Genomic DNA, 20,516 nt, shown 5'->3' with positions numbered 1-20,516 from the left:
TGCTTCATGAAAGACTGAGTTCTAGCTCCTTGGGGCTAGCAAGTGCTGCCAAAGATTGAACCTTTGGAGTAAAAAATTGCTTTATTAGGCCTTGTCTACACTACAGAGTTTTGTCAACAAAAGTCAGCTTTCGTCGACAAAACAGTGGAGCTGTACACACTACAATACTCCTTCTGCTGACAAAACTCTTCTGCTTCACCGACAAAATAAAACCACCTCGATGAAAGGTGTAGAGCTTTTTGCGGCAAAGTTATATAGACCAAGTGCCAGTGTAGACACAGCAGCAACCACCGTATGTAGGAGACAAATAAAGATTGATTATCTTTCAGCGAGTATGTTTTTATTAAAAACCAATTAACAACATACAGAAAACACTTGGTGGAAAGTCAGATAACAGTGAAGGACAGTGTCCTGATATAGGCTCCCATAGCTGTGTGTCACTCCAGCTATCATTTTGGAAGCTGTCTGAAGGGGTGGACAACCAGATGAACTGAGACAGCCAGAAAGATGCAAGGAATGGGTGGGAGGAGTTTGGGGAGGGCATGGCAAGCAGTTCTGTATCAGCTGCAGGGGGGCTGAGCGCAGATGTATTCTGCTTACAGTGCGGTTAGGGACTTCAACATAGAATCATAGAATATCAGGGTTGGAAGGGACGTCAGGAAGTCATCTAGTTCAACCTACTGCTCAAAGCAGGACCAATACCCAACTAAATCATCTCAGCCAGGGCTTTGTCAAAAACATCTAAGGAAGGAGATTTCACCACCTCCCTAGGTAACCCATTCTACCACCCTCCTAGTGAAAAAGTTTTTTCTAATATCCAACCTAAATCTCCCCCACTGCAACTTGAGACCATTACTCCTTGTTCTGTCATCTGGTACCACTGAGAACAGTATAGATCCATCCTCTTTGGAACCCCCTTTCAGGTAGTTGAAAGCAGCTATCAAATCCCCCCTTGTTCTTTTCTTCTGAAGACTAAATAATCCCAGTTCCCTCAGCCTCTCCTCAAAAATCATATGCTCCAGCCCCTTAATCATTTTTGTTGCCCTCCGCTAGACTCTTTCCAATTTTTCCACATCCTTCTTGTAGCATGGGGTCCAAAACTGGACACAGTACTCCAGATGAGGCCTCACCAATGCCGAATAGAGGGGAATGATCATGTCCCTCGATCTGCTGGCAATGCTCCTACATATACAATCCAAAATGCTGTTAGCCTTCTTGGCAACAAGGGCACACTGTGGACTCATAAGCATCTCTTCCATCACTTTTATCATCCACACCTGGCTGAAATTTGCTCCTGGCTCTCCTTACTGTTCTGCCTTCGGGTTTCTAATTTTCTTTTACAGTCTCTCTCCATGCTCTGTGTTCTTGTTTTTTGGGTCTGAGGATTGGACCACCTCTTGAAACATGTCCTTCTTGCTCCTCCTTGGTCACTTCCTTATCAGGTGGAGGCGCTGCACTTGTGTGTAGGGGGTTCCCCAGAAGGCCATATCTTCAGAAGCACAAGAAACAATAAACAGAGCATGATTGTTAATGCACATACAGCATCGAATCATAACAGTAAAATGCACCCCTTTTCAAATTTTAATTAGTTTCTCAGTGTCCCTGGCAAGCACACAGCTCAGTGAATGCCCTAAACATGGTGAGTTCAGGAAAGGGGCACTCAAGATGGGGCAAAAAGTCTAGGTCAGTGGTACCCAAACTGTTGGGCACACCCCCCTAGGGTGGTACAGTGGGCCCGGGCCAGCAACCCTGGGAGACAGGGAGAGAGTGCTACTTTGCCCTTAGTTCTGCTTCAGCCCCAGTCTCCACCGCCCGGACACTAGAAGTCTGATTACCCACAGTAACCGGCCTGTGCCACTGGGGGGTGGGAAGAGCAGCAACCATTGCTGGATCCTGGAGGAGCACTCAGGGATGGCTTAAGTGTGGCTCCCCCTCCCCTGTCCTGCCCCATTCACCCCCTCACCCCCCACCCCGGCTCCTCGGTGGGATGCGGACCAGGTAAGGGAGGGCAAGTGAAAAAGTTTGGGGACCGCCGGTCTAGGTGTTTTTTTAAGGGGATCACTGCAGGCGACTAGGGGCAATATTGTAAATTCTGCCACCATTTTCCGCAGGTCATTGAAGCCAATATCTTACTCCTGAGGGTAAGCAATGATGCAAGGGTGCATCTCCTGTATGCGTGCAGCTTCAGACCAGGTCCCTGTGCTGCTCGCTGTATGCCACTTTGGTCCCTGCACAAATGATTGCCAATTGGTGCCGGAAAGTTTCCTACAGTGGAGGAAGGAACAAAGCAGCTTTGCCAAGGAACTTTCAGCAGAGGGATTGACAAGTATCTCCAGGAAAGTTTCCTAGAGATCTCTCTGAGGATTCCAATGAACTCTCACTGTGCATTAACACATTGTTCCGTCCTACTGTGTAGCTGCACAGGGGAATGTCCAGCACACACAAACACAGCTAGTCTTGTACATTTCTATCCCTTAACCCACTTCTAGCATATAACAAAGCAAAGGATAGCTCTACATCATATAACTGAGCAACATCAACTCAAAAAGATCACTTACCAGAGTTCTCCTCCCCTGCATCATGTGCACCAGAGACAGAGTGCTGGGACTGGCTCAAACCCTCCTGGGTCAAGAAGAGGTCCTGTCTTGCCACAGTACTGGATGACCCAGTCACCTCTCCCATCTTGTCCTCCAACTTGACCTCCTCTTCCACCACTTTGTCCTCTGGGTTGAATCCACTGTCCACTGTCTCCAGCTCCCACATCCCCAAAGTATCCCCGGGTCTCCTGGCAATAGAGGTGGGGTTGCCGCCAAGGATGGTGTCCAACTCCTTATAGAAGCAACAGGACTTCAACACAGCACCAGAGTGACAGTTTGACTCCCTGGGCTTCTGGTATGCCTGCCTCAGCCCCTTTATCTTCACATGGCACTGATGTGTCTCCCATTTGTAACCCTCATCCAACATATGGATAATCTTCTGGTCTGGAAAGAAAGTCCCTGTTTGCAGCTTTCTGTACAGTCCAGTTTCCTGAAGATGTGTGTGTCATGCACCTTTCCCTAACCACCCTGCGTTGATGTCAATGAAATGACCACGGGGATCCACACACACCTGCAATACCATAGAGAAGTACCCCTTTCTATAGATGTACTCCGTTCCAAGATGGTATCCAAATTTGGGATATGCTAGCCATCTATAACCCTACCGCAGTTACAGATTCCCGTTGTTGTAAAGCCATCCAGTATTTCACACACACTGCCAAGAGTCACAGTCCTTCATAGCAGAATAAGATTAATGGCCCTGCACACTTACATTAATGCAACCCGAATGTTGGACTTCCTGACTCCAAACTGATTTGCAATGGACTGGTAGCAGTCTGGAGTTGCCAGCTTCCACAAAGCAATCGCCACACACTTCTTCATCGAGAGGGCTGCTCTCAATTTGGGGTCATTGCACCGCAGTGCTGGGGCAAGCTCCATACACAGTTCCAGGAAGGTGGCTTTCCGCATCTGAAAGTTCTGCAGTTACTGCTTGTCATCCCAGACCTGTATAATAATGTGATCTCACCACTCAGTGCTTATTTCTCGAGCCCAAAAATGATGGTCCTCCAGGTGCAGCTGTTCCATGAATGCCCAAAGTAATCTGCCATGAAACGCAATTGGAAGTCCATGGAATGATGCGACGGAAAAACTGCATCATGGATGTTGAACCTGCACCCATGATAGACTGCAATCCATTTTACCTTCCCACAACTCCTAGTTGCAGAAGGTGGTGAGTAGCACAGTTGGATAGCCACCCACAGTGCACTGCTCTCTCTTGATGCTAGAGCACCAACTGTGAATGTGCTCTGCTGACAGAAGGAGCATTAGGTGAACATGCACAAATGATGTAATTATACTGGTTTTTGATCGTTAGCATAACATGCATCGACAAAACTCTGTAGTGTAGACAAAGCCTTAAATAGGAAAAGCAATTATTGATAAGCATAGGCCCTAGTTCACGTTTTATGATTTTGTTTTGTATATAACCATTTGTTTCCATCATTCACACTTGTTTCTATTTCAATCTCTAGTCTTACTTAAATAAATTTCCTTTTGTTTTACTATAATTGAACCCAAGTGCTGTGTGTGATACAGGAGCGGTGGGCTGAGGTAAAACTGGGGTACACTGTTCCTTTGGAAACAGAGAATCTGGCATTTCTGTGGGCTGGACACCACAGAAGGACACTTTGAAAAGACTTGGATGCTGGGGCATATCTGTTGTGAACCTGCAGGGCAAAGGCAGGCTGGTATAGCCCAGAGGAGAGTGCTTGAGTGGCTGACAGGCTGGATGGGTGGAGCTAACACCAGCTAGCACAGACAAGATTCTCTTGCAATGGAGGCAGGTGGCAAGAAGGAGGACTCACTGCCCTGGGTGCCCCGAGAAGTGTCATATATGTATCATATCCCACAACTTGATGTACAGGTATTGTAAAACAAGTTGTTATTGTTTGTATCACCATAGTGCCAAGGAGCCCTAGTCATTGACCAGGAACCCATTTTCCTAGATGCAGTACAACCGGAGGAAAAAAAAAAAAAGATGGTCCCTGCTCCAAAGAGCTTAACTAGTTAAGAGTGACATTTTCTTGGCCCAGGTTCTAATCAAAATGCACAGAGCCTGACCTGCAGTAGAGTCTGACGAAGAGAAATTAAAATATATATGCTGCATATCACTTCTATTTCTCTGCTGACTACACCCTCCCTTCCACATTGCAAAGGGGGATTTTGGTGTAAGTACAACATTCCACTTCTTCACTAGAATTGTACCTATGAAAAGGATTCACTCACTGTCTTTTTTCACTTCCTCTTATGTCAGTCATAATCCTCAAAGTGGGAAAATGTTCAGTAGTTGTTGTTCCAGATAATTGATGTGACACAACTGGTATGCTGGATAATTTGCAAATTTGTACGTTCTTTAATATTGAAGTAGGATCAAAGAGAAGCTTATTTTAATGCTTTTGTTTTATTCTCATCCCTGAGCCTCAAGTACTGAGGTGGGTGTCTGGTACTGTACAAAGCACATGTATAAAAGAGTCAGAAAGTGAAATATTTTAAAGTAAATTGATCCAGTTAGTGGACTGGAGAAGTTAAAAAGAGGAGGAGGTAGCTCAACAACTAATAACTGTTTGGAATTGGCTTAATTGAAGGGATTCTAGTATTTAAGGATTGAAGAACTGATTTAAAACTGGAGAGTATATTGGCATCTACCACGCTTATATGATAGGGTCATAATTCAGAACCTGAATGCTTATATGATAAGATCAGAAGTCCCTCACTTTCAAACTGCATCAGCCTCATCCAACCAAATCAGAAGTAACAATAGCAGGCTTCTAAAAGAGGTATCCAGCCCTCCTTGATCAGGAGCACAGGTCAGTTTGATGCCAGGTAAGAGAGAGGGAGAAAAGGGCAAAAAAGTCCTAAAAAATTAGACGACTAAATAAACAATAATCATACTTAAGTCTTTTTAAACTGGTAGGTCAGCACATTCCCCTGGATGTCCACATGACTGTGATCAAAATTATTTAATGTACTACTCCTTTTGTTGGAAAGTTCCCACAGTCACAAAACCCCATAGACAGGAATGCATACCAGTCTTTGCTTCCTTACTTATTCAAAACTTTTTTTTAAAAAACCTTTCAGAAAGTTAGAGCTGTACAGTATTATGAAACATGATGCTCGATTACCAGAAGACTGTTCAACAGATAGAGTTGAAAAAGATTATGTTTAACCAGCGTTGGACTGTGCAACTGCATGTAGCAAAACACAGCTAAAATTCATAAAATTTGCCATTGTGAAATATTAAAATATTTCAGTATAATAGGCAAATATTTTTGTAATTACTTGTTAAATACAGCAAATCCTCATTATAATTTCACACGGAGATGGAACTAAAAGTGGCATATCCATGGAAAGTTATATCTACGTTTGAAAAAGATTAAGAAAATGAGGCTACTTGTATCACAGTATGGTATGATTTTGGTAATGCTCTCTGACTGGCTTCATCACAATAAATGCCACGTAGTGCTCAGTGAACAGAAGAAGAAGGAAATCAGTCATGAGAGGTGGAATAGATGTTCGGCATGTGTTGCTAGCATGCAACTACAGAGCATCAGGTAAAGAAAAACAGCAACATTACATTCATGCATGACGTTTTAGTTAGATGTTTTAAGTGAGTACCACAATCTTCAGCACAGATGTTATATGTAAGTATGCATTCCATCAATAAAAATGAATTGCAGTTGGAAAGTGGGATATATAAGATCATTTTTTCAGGAACAAAGGGATATTATGAGGCAGTTTTTCTATATCATAACTAGAACAGGCACACATTTGACATTTACTTTTACTGTAATTATAGGCATTTCAATTCACATATTTGGTCAACAATTTTACCTCTTGAGTCCCAGTCAATGTGTGTGATATAGCTAGATGCACCTTTGCAGATGCCAACTCTTTTGCTGGTAAGCACATTGTAAATGTCTACAAAATTATCATGGGAAGCCACTGCCAGATATTTTCCTGATTCTGTAAAAGAAAGAAATCCAAGTTAACTAAAGTATATGTGAGTATTCTTGATATTAATTATTATTATTATTACTTCTTATTTCTAATGCAGTAGTACTCAAACACCTCAGTCAGAATTAGGGGCCCATTGTGATGGACTCTGTACAAACACATCAGAATGAAAAATACCTAACAGCCATGGTTCACATGTAAAACAAATTCGCCCTCTTAACATTCCATTTTAAGTCTATAATTGAAAACAAAACCAAAAAAGAACTTATTTTATCCTTTGACTGCACCTCGTGAAAATTTGATATCAGAGATCATTTCCTTTCTGTGGTGGAAAGAGACCATATCTTCAACAGTATCAACATTCACTACCAGAAAACTCCCATCATTCAACCCTACAGCCAAGGCTTTCCCATCAGGAGAAAAAGCACAGCATCGTCCTCCTGGAAAAGAAATTCAAAAGAAACACCTTATTGTTTATAATGTTGGACTGAGGAAACCAGCAATAATCTGCAGCTAGAAGGTCTCCCCACAGAAAAGGTTATAAATTAATCATTTCTTAGGGGATGTATACACTGGAATCAGAGGTGTGATTGTAGATCATGTTGGCATACTGAAACTACCTTTAATATAACCAGTATAGCTAAAAATAGCTGTGGTGGCATGGACCATGGCACAGGCTGTACACTCATATACACTCATGTTACTAGCCTATGCTGGAATCCATCTTGCTACATCTTCACTACTATTTGTAGTTGTGCTAGGTAGATTAAAGTTACCATGGGTATGTCTAGCTCAGTGGTTCCCAAACTTTAACAACCTGTGCAACCCTTTCACTAAAATGTCAAGTCTCGCGAACCCCCTAGTAAAAATGAATATTTCCAGGGATTTTCTCCTTTACCTGAATATAAATTATAAAAGCAGTGATCCTGGAAATATAAATTTTGTTTTTATGACATGCTTATTACACACTATTTATTATTAATTATTTATCATTACAGTATTTATATTACATTATGAAAATGGCAACACTCTTCCAAAATCTCACTTTCATAGTTTGTATCACTTTGAATAAGCCTGTTATAAAACAAGGCTCCTATGTTTCATCAAGGAGCATCAGATGTGAAACAAAATGAAGGTATTTAAGAAGCCAACTCAAAGAGTTCTTCCTACACAAGCATTCAGGTCTTGAGCAGTCCAGGCAAACAACGCTCGTTACAACAAACCTTAAACTTGTTCTTCATAATAATTTTAAAAACAATAGTAGCTGCCTATTTAATTTTAAAAACAGCAAAAAATATCCACCTCCCTTTCCATTTCTTACAAGGAGTCTTGAAGTTTAACTCTCCTCAATGTAATAGATATGCTTGCTTTGATCTTCTTAGTTCTTGGAAGTCCAACGGCTCTGGGATCCTGGCCCCGTGCTGCCCGTGGTCCCTAGGGACAGCTCCGTCCACCATTAGGGAATCTGTTCCCGAGACCCCCCTGTAACATTTATATTTACATGTATTTATATTACATGGGTTCACGAACCCCAGTTTAGGAACCACTGGTCTAGCTAAACTGCAATCACACCTCTGACTGGAGCATAGTCATACTCTCCTAACCTTAATGAGACAGTCTAACTGCATAATTATTATTTGTTGGAATTTTCAGGGGGCACCATTTCAACAGTTACTCTCTGCTTTATGTAGAGGAGGAAGGATGTATATCCACAATCGACCAGCTGCCCAGAAGTTGAAGTGGGGGAATAAAATATAAAGTTCACATTGCCACTGGATCCTGATCCTGATACTTTTTATCACATGGAAAATTATCTTGTCTGTAACTTGGTAAGAAAAAACTTTTTAAATCAGAACAATAAACAATTTGTGGGCTTTAAAATATCCTTAGAGAGAGAGAATGATTTTGTGGTTAAAACATAGGACTTGTAGAGTCAGGGGAAATGGGTTCTCCTTTGCCACAGACCTGTTTTATGTCAGGGACATCACCCCTTCGGTGTCCCAGATTCTCGATATGCTCCTATTCCCTATCAACCTACTAGGAAATTAGAGACTTAATTCATTTATGTCTGTAAAATGCATTAAGAGACACAGATGGAAGGCACTATAGAAATGCAGTGCAGTATTATTACTCTTGCAGTATATACAGTCAAAGGAGAAAGTTACCTTTTTTGAGTTTCCTCACTGCTAACATGCGGTGTTGTGAGGAAAGTTCCCAGATTCTCAGTGTTTTATCATCACTCACTGTTGCACAGATAGGCAAGAGAGGGTGAGCTGCCAAGCCCCACACTTCTCCTTCCATATGCCCCTAAGGAAAGTCATAGAAGTTAAGGATGGATAACACCTTTTAATGTCTGTAGGCCATCCCTCTGCTAGTGCATTTTCTAGTGCACTGTCTAATCTTTTAAATGTCTCAGATAATAGGGCTTTCACCATCTCCTTCAGAAGATGTTTCTCATTCTAAGGAAGGGTATGTCTACACTTCCAAGATGGAGATATAAATTCCCAGCACAAGGAGACATACATACACACTAGCTCTGATCAAATTAGTGGGCTAAAAATGCAGCCATGGCAACGTGAGGGACTAGATGCCCCAAGTACGTTCTTAATGTCTCTGATGGGCATGCATTCTGGGTAGCTAAACCCTCTTGCTGCTGAAGCTGCTGTGACTACACTATTTTTAGTGAACTAGCTCAATCAGAACTAGTTCAAATATGTGTCCTCGAGCAGGGAGTCATCCCCCTCTTCCCCAACTCCAACCCAAGTATAGATAAACCCTAAGAGAACTTACTGTCAGGTCCTGCCCCTGATAATCAGCCTAAATGTACTCTTCCTTCATTTTAGCCCATCACTACTAGGTGTAAACTTTGTACAATCCTAAACAAATTCTCTCTCTTCCACCCTTCAATACTTGTACAGGAGACAGTTATGAGATCCTAACATAGGCAACATTCTCAAAGACGTTTATGGAAGTTAAGCATTCTGCAGGATTCTGATCTGGTATTAGTCATTGTTTAGTTCTTTTAATTTTTTCTCATAAGTCAATCTTTATATCCCTTTAATCATTTTTGTTGCTCTTCTCTGGATTTTCTCCAGTTTGGATACAGCTTTCCAGTACTAGATGCTGCCCAAGTTACAGGCCTGAATGACAGGCAGGATGGTGGTGGTGTCAAATGTCGAAAGAGAAACCAAGATTTTAATTTGGCTAAAAGGAGACAGGTCTGTAGTAAAGAGCACTCCATGCTACCTACCTCTTCCTCATACCTTTTCAGTGATTTTTCTCACATGCATAAACAGAGGAATCTTGAGTATGAGTTGACAGATTATTTTACCTCTGCTGTGGTGTGACCACTGCTGGTATACTGTGCCCACAATTCAACAAGGATGTTGATAAATTGGACAGGGTTCAGAGAAGAGCCACAAAAATGATTAAATGATTAGACAACATGTCTTAGACTCAAAGAGCTCAATCTATTTAGCTTAACAAAGAGAAGATTAAGGGGTAACTTGATTATAGTCTGTAAGCATATATATGGAGATCAAATCTTTAATATTTTCTCCTCACTCTAATAGAGAAAGGTATAACATGATCCAGTGTCTGGAAGTTGAAGCTAGACAAATTCAGATTGGAAATAAGGTGTACATTTTTAACAGTGAGGGTAATTAACCATTTGGAACTACTTACCAAGGGTCGTGGTGGATTCTCCATCACTGACCATTTTAAAATCAAGATTGGATATATTTCTAAAAGATACTCTAAGAATTATTTTGGGGAAGTCCTATGGCCTGTGTTATGCAGGAGGTCAAACTAGATGATCACCATGGTCCCTTCAAATCTATGAGTCTACTGAAGGACAAGGTCAGCTCATTTCCTATTACTGAAAATGATGGACTCCAGTTTAGCAATTTGCATTTTGTAGACATGGAAAAACTCCACTAAAACAACAAATGTTTACTGGTTCATCAGGACATCTTGATCACATCTTACATATTTTCTATTTGTGCTTGAGTTGATATATGTATAACAGTAATTTTGTCTGGATGACTAATTATAACAATTATTTCTATATAACTTTATTATGCTAGATGCAGTCGCCACATATATTTTCTTTATCAGCAGAACTCACCACAGAACTCAGGTTATTTTCATATAATTTCAGTATCACAAGTCATTAGCATTTGTCAGAGCAGAAATATATGAGAAGATTATCATTTCAAATGTTCTTGTTAAAACTCAAGTACAAAATACATCTGCTCATACCCCATGTTGTTATGGCTATCACACAAGTAGCAGAAACTGCAAGGTTGCTTTACATGCCTGGAACTAATTCCATACAACAGTATTACAGATAAGAAATAATGTTTTGTAAAAACACTAGACATTTTAGATATATCTATGATTTAATAAAATAGAATGTAAATAAAACAAAGAAACATTTTGATTACTTTAACTGAAGTCTTATTTTTAAAAAGTGGCTCAAACTCCCAAAAAGTGGATCAAATTACAATAAAGTCCATACTTGAATTAAAAAAAAAAAAAACAACCCAAACATACAAAAGGAGAGCTTAAACAATTTTCAGTATAAAAGGAGTGCTATCCTGCAAAGTTGGTACTGTTATTAAAACAAAACAACATCAGAGATCTCAAGGGGCACATATACTAGAAATTTGTTAAATATTTTCCTAAATCCATAGATGTTATAAATCACACAAATAGTTGCCTCTCCACTTCTCAGGAAAGATGTAATAGCAGATTGCTGTAGTGAGCTGTCAGTTTACTAAAACTTAACATTTATTATAAAATAAAATATAGAATATTTACTAGTATGCTATATGATTTCAGCATAAATAAACTGTCAAAATAAAATGAACAAATTACGTTTTGTGTTGCAAAAGCCCTGCTTTTTAGTTTTTATTGTTATATATATATATATTTCCATAGGTCCTAATCCAGCTTCCATTAAAGTAAACGAAAAGACTCAATAGTACTCAAAGTTAGTGGGCTCTTACTTGTTTTTTCCACCTCAAAATTCAGTAATTCACAACAGGTTTCCAACTCCTCAGTATGAATCATCAAGCTCCTACTGTACATCAGTTTCTGAATAAACAGTGACAGGGAGGGATGGCAAATAACTGACCAACAGTATTAAAGAAAACAAAAAGAGAGCAATTGGGGAAATCTTACGAATTCTTGCATTCTTATGACCTATTTGATGAAGAATACTAGTATTGTACCTGAACAAGCAGAGTCATGGGGCCACTTTTATCAATTTCAAGTATCTCTCCATTTCTGGTCCCCACTAGTATATGCCCATGTCCTAAGGTGATGGCACGAATGGAGGGATTATCTTCCAAAAGTAAACCTGAAAGATAAAAAAATGTGCATTTAAACTTCTTATTTGCAAAATCAAAGAAAACTCTCAGTTAGTATTGTACCTTATGTTATCTATGATCAAAATCTATTTAAGATAGTCACACCATAATATGTAAGATGTACTTGTTTGGTCAAGCAGTTAACTGACCTGTGGATTTATGTAATAGTTGGGACTGGGGGCGGAGCTGTGCTCTTCTACACTGTACAGGGAATCCTCTTGATAATTTAAAGGCAGATATTTTATTATGTGTTTAATTGTATAAGGTGCTCAGGTGCGATAGCAATAAAGGTGTTAGATTTGTAAATATCTGTACATATTATTTTGAAGACTTTGTCCGGTATGATCATATGATCCAAACTAGCGCCTGACAATAATTCATTACAGAAGAACATACTGTGTCTGAAACACCGTAATTCAGAGGGTTCTTTAAATTTACGGAGAATCTGCTTCTACTCAGAAATCTGGCCATGTAGACGGGGCACTTGAAGAGCTAGTTATTTAACATGGAGCATGCATTTTGAAATGGTTGGAAAAATAAGTTGGTGACACTTTTTTTTTAACTTATCCAAAACCAATGCAAAATGTCGGGAGAATGAGGGAAGAATTTAATTGGTCAACTGGTTGTTTTGGTAAGATTTTGACACTTTTTCACACCATTTTACTAACCCTCATGCATATAACCTTTATCAATTGTGACGGACTCAGGCCAGAAGGATATAAGAAGATAGTCCTTTTGAGTACCGGGATGTGAGCGAGCGCTAGCTAAAAGCCCCTCATCCAGCCTAGGGAGAGGCCACGAAACCCAGAACCCAACTGACTTTGGGGGACAACAAAGGCGACAACAGGAACAGGTGTGGGGGTCAAAGGGCCAAAACTAAGGAACCGGAAGGGGACACCGAGCAGAGAACCCCGGACAGTGCCCACTGCTCCTCAAAGACATCGAGAGAGCCGGCGGACGCTGCCGAGAGGAACTCTGCCCGGATATATGAACGGATGAAAGAACGAAAAATGGCCCCACAGTTGCAGGCCCCCCCTCTGCCAACCTCCCCTCCCTGGTGTTACAAATGGCCACCTTGGCCATAGCGAGGAGGAGGTTGACGAGGTGGTCCCGCGACTTTGTGAGGCCTCGGATTGGCATAGAAAAATAAATGTGGGGAAAAGTGCAGCCAGAACCTCAATAAGAGGTTCTGGAGGAGCCGGAAAAGGGGCTGCAGACTGGCGCACTGAAGGTACGTGTGCGCCAGGGTCTCCCTCATGCCACAGAAGGGACAGGCATCAGGGATAGTGGTAAACCGCGCCAAGTGCACGCCCGCGCTCACAGCTCCATGCAGGAGCCGCCAGCTGATATCCCCAGCGGGCCGCGGGACTAAGATGGAATAGAAACTGGCCGCTGCTGGTAAAAGGTCCCGCCACTTGGTGTCTGGGCGGGACACGAGGGTGGGGTAGTGAAGCGTGTGCAGCACAAGCGTGTACAGATGGTCCCGTGGCACAGTTTGAAAACGAACCAGCTGCATGACATGCAGCCGGCTTAAGGTATGCGAGTGGAAAGGCCGGGGAGGCTCACGGGGCAGGGGGCTGATGGAAAGGTCCGGAGGGCCTGGAGTGAGGGGCAGGCGGGGCTCACCCTCTCGCAGGACGCGCTCGAGGAAGAACCGAGCCTCCACCTCCTGAAGTACACGCCGGGGGGTCGTAAGAGTGGAGAGCCCCATGCGCCCACTGAGTGCCTGGGGATCCACCCAACTCCCCAGGTCGTAGTCCAGGAGGTCTCCGATCTTGGTGACTCCCGCCAGGACCAACCTCCGGCACACCGAGGAGGACTCCGCCACCTGCACACGAAGATGGAGATTGTGTAACAGGGGCTCCGCGATGAGATCAACCCCCTCGGTGGCCACAAAGGACCTGGTTGCTGAAACCAGCCTCCAGGTCCGGAGGAGGTCCTGGTAGAAGACCGGCAGCTCGGAGAGGTCTTCCGCAAGACCTCCCGGATGGAGGAAAAAAAGAGCTGCCGGTCGTATCGGAGCCCTCGCAGGTGGCAGAGGAAGGCGTGTGCCAATGTGCTCCACGCTGAGCCACCTGCACTATAAAGGAGTCTCTGCAGAGCCTGGAGGTGGAAGACATGGACCTGCCTGTGAATGCATGTCAGGCCCTGTCTGCCCTCCTCCAAGGGGAGATGGAGAACCCCCGCAGAGACCCAGTGCAGTCCCTGCCAAAAAAACTCCAGTACCAACCTCTGGAGACTGGCCAGGACCACCGGGAGCGGGCACAGGGTGTTGAGTCGGTGCCAGAGCATGGACGGGACCAGCTGGTTAAGCACCAGCGCTCTCCCCCGGAGGGAGAGGCACCAGAGCAGTCCCGTCCAGCTCCACAGCTGCCCAGTCACCCTGCTCTCCAAACCGTGCCAGTTCTCCGGCGGAGACGGATGCATGGCCAAGAAATAAACACCAAGATAGAGCAGTGGACCCGCGCTGCACCGAATGGCTTGAAGCGCGAGTGGGAGGGGGCTCGCCCGCCACCCAGCCCCAACCACCAGGCCAGAGCTCTTGACCCAGTTGACCCAGGCGGAGGAGGCCGCTGAATAAACAGCTTGACAAGCCTCCACCCACACCAGGTCGTCCGGGTCCTGGACCACAAGGAGCACGTCGTCAGCGTATGCTGCCAGAACCAGCCGCACCTCCGGCTCACAGAGCACTAACCCCGTCAACCTCTTGCGAAGGAGACAAAGGAAGGGCTCAATGGCCAGAATGTACAGCTGACCCGACAGCGGGCAGCCTTGACGCACCCCTCGCCCGAAGCTGACAGGTGTGGTCAGGGTCCAATTGAGCTTGACCAAACACTCTGCGGAGGCATACAGCACCTGGAGAAACCCCACAAACCGGGGTCCAAAGCCAAAAGCCCGCAGAGTGCCCAGGAGATACCCGTGGTCCATCCGGTCGAACGCCTTCTCCTGATCCAGGGACAGGAGGGCGAACGACAGATCATCCCTACACCCAAGCTCCAAGAGATCTTGGACTAGATAAAGATTGTCAAAGATGGTACGGCCCGGGACGGTGTAGGTCTGGTCTGGATGGACCACGTCCGCCAGCACGGACCGCAGCCGCAGCGAGATGGCCTTCACCACGACCTTATAGTCCGTGCTGAGGAGCAAGACGGGACGCCAATTCGGGAGATCGCGGAGGTCTCCCTTCTTCAGCAATAAGGCGAGCACTGCTTGCCTGCACGAAAGAGGGAGGACCCCGCTCTCCAAGGACTCGGCCCAGACGATGGCAAGGTCCAGGCCAAGGACGTCCAAGAACACGCGATAGAACTCCACGGTCAGCCCGTCCATGCCAGGAGATTTATTAGTGGGCATGAGATGGAGGGCTTCCGAGAATTTGGCCAGAGTGAGAGGCAGCTCCAGCTGGTCTCGGTCGCCCGTGCTGACCATCAGGAGTCTGTCCCAAAGAGCTCCACAGGCATTGGCGTCGGTTGGATCCGAGGAGAAAAGGCCAGCGCCCTCTTGCGCATCTCCACTGGATCCATGAGGGGGGCGCCGTCCCCCGCCAAGAGGCAGAGGATGTGCTTTTTCACCCCCCTCTTCTTCTCCAGGGCGTAGAAGAAGCGGGAGCCGCGATCCATCTCCCACAGGAGATGGATGCGGGATCGTACAAAGGCACCCCGGACCCAAAGATTGTCAAGGGCCCAGAGCTCCTCCCGCTTCTCCCAGTGTGCTCCACAGAGGAGTGGATCTCTGGGGCTGGTGGCCAGACGTCTCTCCAGCTCCAATACCTCCTGCTCCAACTGCTCTATCACCACATCCCTCCGCCGGCTGGCACCCTGGGTGTGGCTATGGCAGAAGAGCTGGGTGCGCACCTTCCCCACATCCCACCACTGCCACGCTGAGGGAAAGGCACACCTCTGTTCCTGCCAGGCCAGCCAAAACTCCTGGAAGGATGCCACAAACCCCACATCCCCCAGCAGGCTGTTATTAAAATGCCAATAAGCCGGCCCCGGCCTCTCCAAAGAAAGAGAGGCCATCACAGCCACCAAATGGTGGTCCGAGAATGGGGCCGGCCGAACGCTGGAGGAGTGGGCCTGCGAGAGATGACATCAAGAAAAATAAATGCGATCCAACCGGGAGTGGCTCGACCGGTGTCCCTCCACCCGGACACAAGTGAACGTAGAGTCATCGTCCGGGTGGTGGTCTACAATCTCCCTGAGGATGTCTGCAGCGGCCGGGCTCAGCTCGATCCCCGTGTGGTCCCGCTCCTCGAGGGTGCAGTTGAAATTTCCACCCAGGACCAGGCACTCGCGAGGATCCAAAGTACTGAGGAAGGCAGACGCTTGCCGAAAAAAGCACGCTTTCACTGGGCCGGATGCTGGGGCATAGACATTGACAAGATTCAACGTTAGCCCCTCCATCTGAACCCGGAGGTGCAGCAGGCGACCTGGCATGACCTTGGTAAACCCCAGCACTTCGGGCTGTAGGTGCGGGGAGAACAGGGTCGCCACCCTGCCCTGACGGGCTGAAAGGTGGCTGAAGAAGACCCTGTCCCCCCACTCCAGCCGCCAGCGCGCTTCGGCGGCTGGGTCCGTGTGGGTCTCCTGCAGGAAAATAACCGAGTACCCCCCCTCCCAAAGGAAGGAGAGCACCTGGCACATGCGGAGACCTGACCTACAGCCACGGGTGTTCAAAGTGGCAAAGATGGACGGCGACATAAAGAGGGCTGGGGATGATCCTCGCAGTCTGGGGCTCTAGCGGCGCCCATTGGACCCCGCAGCAAACCATGACCAACCCCGAAAGCCAGCAGGGCGTCACGGAAGCCGCGGATCCGCTGGTAAGCTGCAGCATCCAGCTTCCCGGTCCCTTTGCCCTCCCCCATAATGGCCCTCATGCAGTGGTGAGCTGCAGCCGGTTCGCACCGGATCGCGCGAACCGGTTGTTAAATTTAGAAGCCCCCTTTAGAACCGGTTGTTCCCCGTGGGACAAACTGGTTCTAAAAGGGCATTTAAATTTAACAAGCGCTCCCTCCCTGCTGCCGCCCCAGCTCACCTCAGCTCTGCCTCCACCTCCTGCTATGAACGCTCCTCCTTGCTTCTTCTCCCCGACAGCTTCCCGCGAATCAGCTGTTCGCACGGGAAGCCTGGGAGGGCTGAGAAGCAAGCAGGCTTCCCCGGCCCAGGAAGACGACGCTGAGGTAGGAAACTAGGGGGGTCCCCGTGCCCAGGCCGGTCCCTGGCCGCGGCCCGTCCCCGCCTCCCCGGCCGCGACCCTCCCTGGCCACCCGGCTCCAGCTCCGCGTCCCCGGCCACCCGGCTGCGTCCCCCCCCCCGCGTTCCCGGCTGCGACCCTGCCTGGCCCCCCGGCCCCACCCCCATCCCCGGGTCCCCGCCCGGCCCCGCAATGACCCTCCGCGTCCCCGACTGCATCCCCCCCCCCGCGTTCCCGGCCGCGACCCTGCCCGGCCACCCAGCCCCGCTCCCACCCCTGTCCCCGGGTCCCCGCCCGGCCCCGACCCTCTCCAGCCCCGCAACGACCCTCCCCGGCCCCGGCCGCGTCCCCCCCTCCGTGTTCCCGGCCGCGACCCTGCCCGGCCACCCGGCCCCACCCCCGTCCCCGGGTCCCCGCCCGGCCCCGCAACGACCCTCCCCGGCCCCGACCGCGTTCCCGCCCCCCGCGTTCCCGGCCACGACCCTGCCCGACCACCCGGCCCTGCTCCCACCCCTGTCCCCGGGTCCCCGCCCGGCCCCGACCCTCCCCGGCCCGTGTCCCCCCCCACGTTCCCGGCCGCGACCCTGCCCGGCCACCTGGCCCCCCCCCGGGTCCCCGCCCGACCCTCACCGGCCGCGGCAAGGTCCCGCGTCCCCCCCCATCCCCGGCCACGACCCCCCCCCCGGCCGCCCGGCTCCGGCCGCACCCCCCCCGGCCCTGCCGTGCCCCCACCTACCGGGATGCCCGGCTCTGGACACGGCCCCCCATCTCTGGCCCGGCCTGGCCATGTGGCTCCAGCCGCCCCTGCTGTTTTGCCAGGGGGCCGGGCTCCGGCAGTGCGGGTCTGGGCGTGGCGGCGGCCCCGGCTGCCCGGTTCCAGCTCTGGCCGCAGCCCTCCCTGGCTCCACCCGGCCAGCCACCTGGCTCCGGCCGCCAGGCTCCCGCCGCATCCTCCGGCTCCGGCCACGCGACTCCTGTCCCGGCCCAGCCAGGTCCAGGCAGCGCGGTAAGGGGGCAGGGAGGGGTGTTGGAGAGAGGGTAGGGGAGTTTGGGGGTGGGGGGTCAGAGGGCAGGGAACAGGGGGATTGAACGGGGGCCAGGGTCCTGGGGGTGCAGTCAGAAAGGATCAGGGGTTGGATGGGGTGGTGGGAGGCAGTCAGGGGCAAGGGTTCCAGCGGCAGTCAGGGGACAGAGAGAACGGGGGGTTGGATGGGGCAGGGGTCCTGGGGGTCTATCAGGAATGAGAGGAGGGGTTGGATGGGGCGGCGGAGGGTACTCAGGGTACAGGGAAGGGGGGTGGATGGGGCAAGGGTCCCTGGGGGGGGCATCAAGGAACGCGGGGGGTTGGTTGGGGCAGGAGTCCGCGGGGGGGGCATGATTCCTCCTGGGGTGAGGAGGGAACCGGTTGTTATGATTTTGGCAGCTCATCACTGCCCTCATGGTCTGGAGAACAAGATGGAAATAGCCCCAGCGCTGAAGAGCGAGATGCGCTCTGTTCTTGGAGCCACGAGTGTCCTCCAAGAAAGAGCGCATCTCGCTCCTCTGCGCGATGGGGACCGGGGTTACGGACCCCGAGGCATCTCCCAATTGGATCCCCCTGCCAGCCCTGTGGCCTATAGAGACGGGCATGCAGGGATCAAAGCCCTGTTGCGGCGCCCGTCCATCCGGCACCACGCCACCTGACGCAACACTCGGCCCCAAAGACAATGGCGGAGGGAGGACTGCAGCCCCAGATGGGCCGGGAGAAGGAAAAACAAAAACTGCCTCCTGGGGGCCTGTATAAAAAGAAAATGAGGCAACCTTGGGGGCGGCAACAACAAAAGGAGGGAGGGAGGAGAGGTCAAGACAGGAACAAGGGCTGGAACAGGGTCAGGGACAGGGACAGGACACAGATCCAGGATGGGAGCAGGGTCGGGGCAGGGAACGGGGACAAAATCTAGGGCCTGGGCGGCAGAGCTACCGGAGCACGGTGCCTCTTGACCCAACATGGCAGTTAAAGGGACAGCAAGGGAGTGGGGTGCCTCCACAGCGCTAGCCTCAGGTGCCTCACAAAATGAGGCACCCACCGTTACAGTGCTGAGGGGAGGCGAAAACTGTGGTCCCATCTCATGGGGTAGGGCACCCATGGGCTCAGAGCCTGGCCACTCAGCATCGGCCGCCACCACAATGGGCACGGCGGCATCAGCCAGATTACCAATCGCGGCCAGGCAGGTGGTCAGGGCCAGGGGCATTGCAGAGGCCAAAACAGGGGCAACCACTTGAGACAGAGGGAAGGGGAGAAGTGGGGGCACCAGATAGCAATCGCCCATACCGAGGCCCTCCAATGGCGGGGGGGGGGGCTCCACTCTCTCAGTGGTTGGGGTCAAGCCCAGGGCCTCGATCTCAGCAAAAATAGAAGCAAAGTCCCCTCCCACCGCTACAGATTCCCCCTCGACAGCAGCCGGGGCAGTAGCCATTGCGGCGCTGACAGGGGGCACAGATGGCAACGGGGCAGTGGGGGCACTGTCTGGAACCCCCTCAGGGAGGGAGTCCATAGGAGAGATGGTACTACCCGCCTCCGCAGCTGCAGCGACCTCGGCCGACTCCAAACAACGAACGTCAGCAGGGGAGACAACGGAACACCCAGCACCCGCGACTCCCTTCATAGTTTTACAGGGGGTCCCTTCCTGCTCGCCAATGAGGGGGGGTGCTGGGCCCGTGCTCCCCGCTTGCGGCGTCTCCCCCGCACAAGCTGCCAGCTCCCCGAAGAGGGGGGCTGGCCAGCTGGGTCAGAGCCAGGGAGCGAAGGCAAGGGAAGACAAGGGCTGGACAACAGGGAAAGGAACAAACTCCCCCTGAGGCAAGCCCCGCTCGAGTTCTGCTACCGGCCCTGCCACCCTCTCCTCCGCGGGCTCCGGTCTACTACCCGCCTCAGAGGCGGGGCACACATGCTCATCTGGGCACGTCGGGGGGGCTGCCCCCAAAACCCAAGCGGAGTTGACAACGGTCATGGATGGAGGAGGGGTGACCCCAGGGACTGGGCGATCAGGGCCACCGGCGATGATAGAGCTGACGCCCTTCCGGGTCTCGGGGGTCTCGGATGCCCCTCCAAGCCGGGCCAGGGGGCAGTGCCCCACCACCCGGCATAGAAAGCACCGGGCCACTCCCGACAAATAATAAACCCGGTACTGGTCCCCTCGATGGAGCACCAGAAAGGACCCCTCCAAAACCTCCCCGTCATGTGCCGCCGGCAGAACGACAAAACGTGGCGGAGAGTGGGGTCCTTACAGCCCAACGAAAGGGGGCTGAGGACAGACGGGGCCTCCCCAGGGTGGAGAGGAACGGCAAAAGGGCGGCATTGGGGAGGAAGGGAGGAAGAGAAGAGAGAACCACCCGTACGCCCAAGTCCTCCAAAGGCTCGAGG

At 49.4% G+C, this 20,516-nt stretch overlaps 1 protein-coding gene across 1 annotated transcript in view; it reads right to left on the bottom strand.

Annotated features, from left to right (window-relative positions):
- Positions 1–20,516, bottom strand: part of EML6 (EMAP like 6) — a 403,172-nt gene that overhangs the window by 63,276 nt on the left and 319,380 nt on the right. Inside the window, exons 20-23 of the mRNA XM_045011334.1 lie at positions 11,786–11,913; positions 8,717–8,858; positions 6,839–6,991; positions 6,429–6,560 (exon numbers count right to left, since the gene is read on the bottom strand). Coding sequence (XP_044867269.1) covers positions 6,429–6,560; positions 6,839–6,991; positions 8,717–8,858; positions 11,786–11,913 — 555 coding nt within the window. The remainder of the gene's footprint in view (positions 1–6,428; positions 6,561–6,838; positions 6,992–8,716; positions 8,859–11,785; positions 11,914–20,516) is intronic.

This window comes from Mauremys mutica, chromosome 3 (assembly GCF_020497125.1).
Source record: "Mauremys mutica isolate MM-2020 ecotype Southern chromosome 3, ASM2049712v1, whole genome shotgun sequence".
Taxonomy (NCBI): domain Eukaryota; kingdom Metazoa; phylum Chordata; order Testudines; family Geoemydidae; genus Mauremys; species Mauremys mutica.
This window is presented reverse-complemented; position numbering and strand designations above follow the sequence as displayed.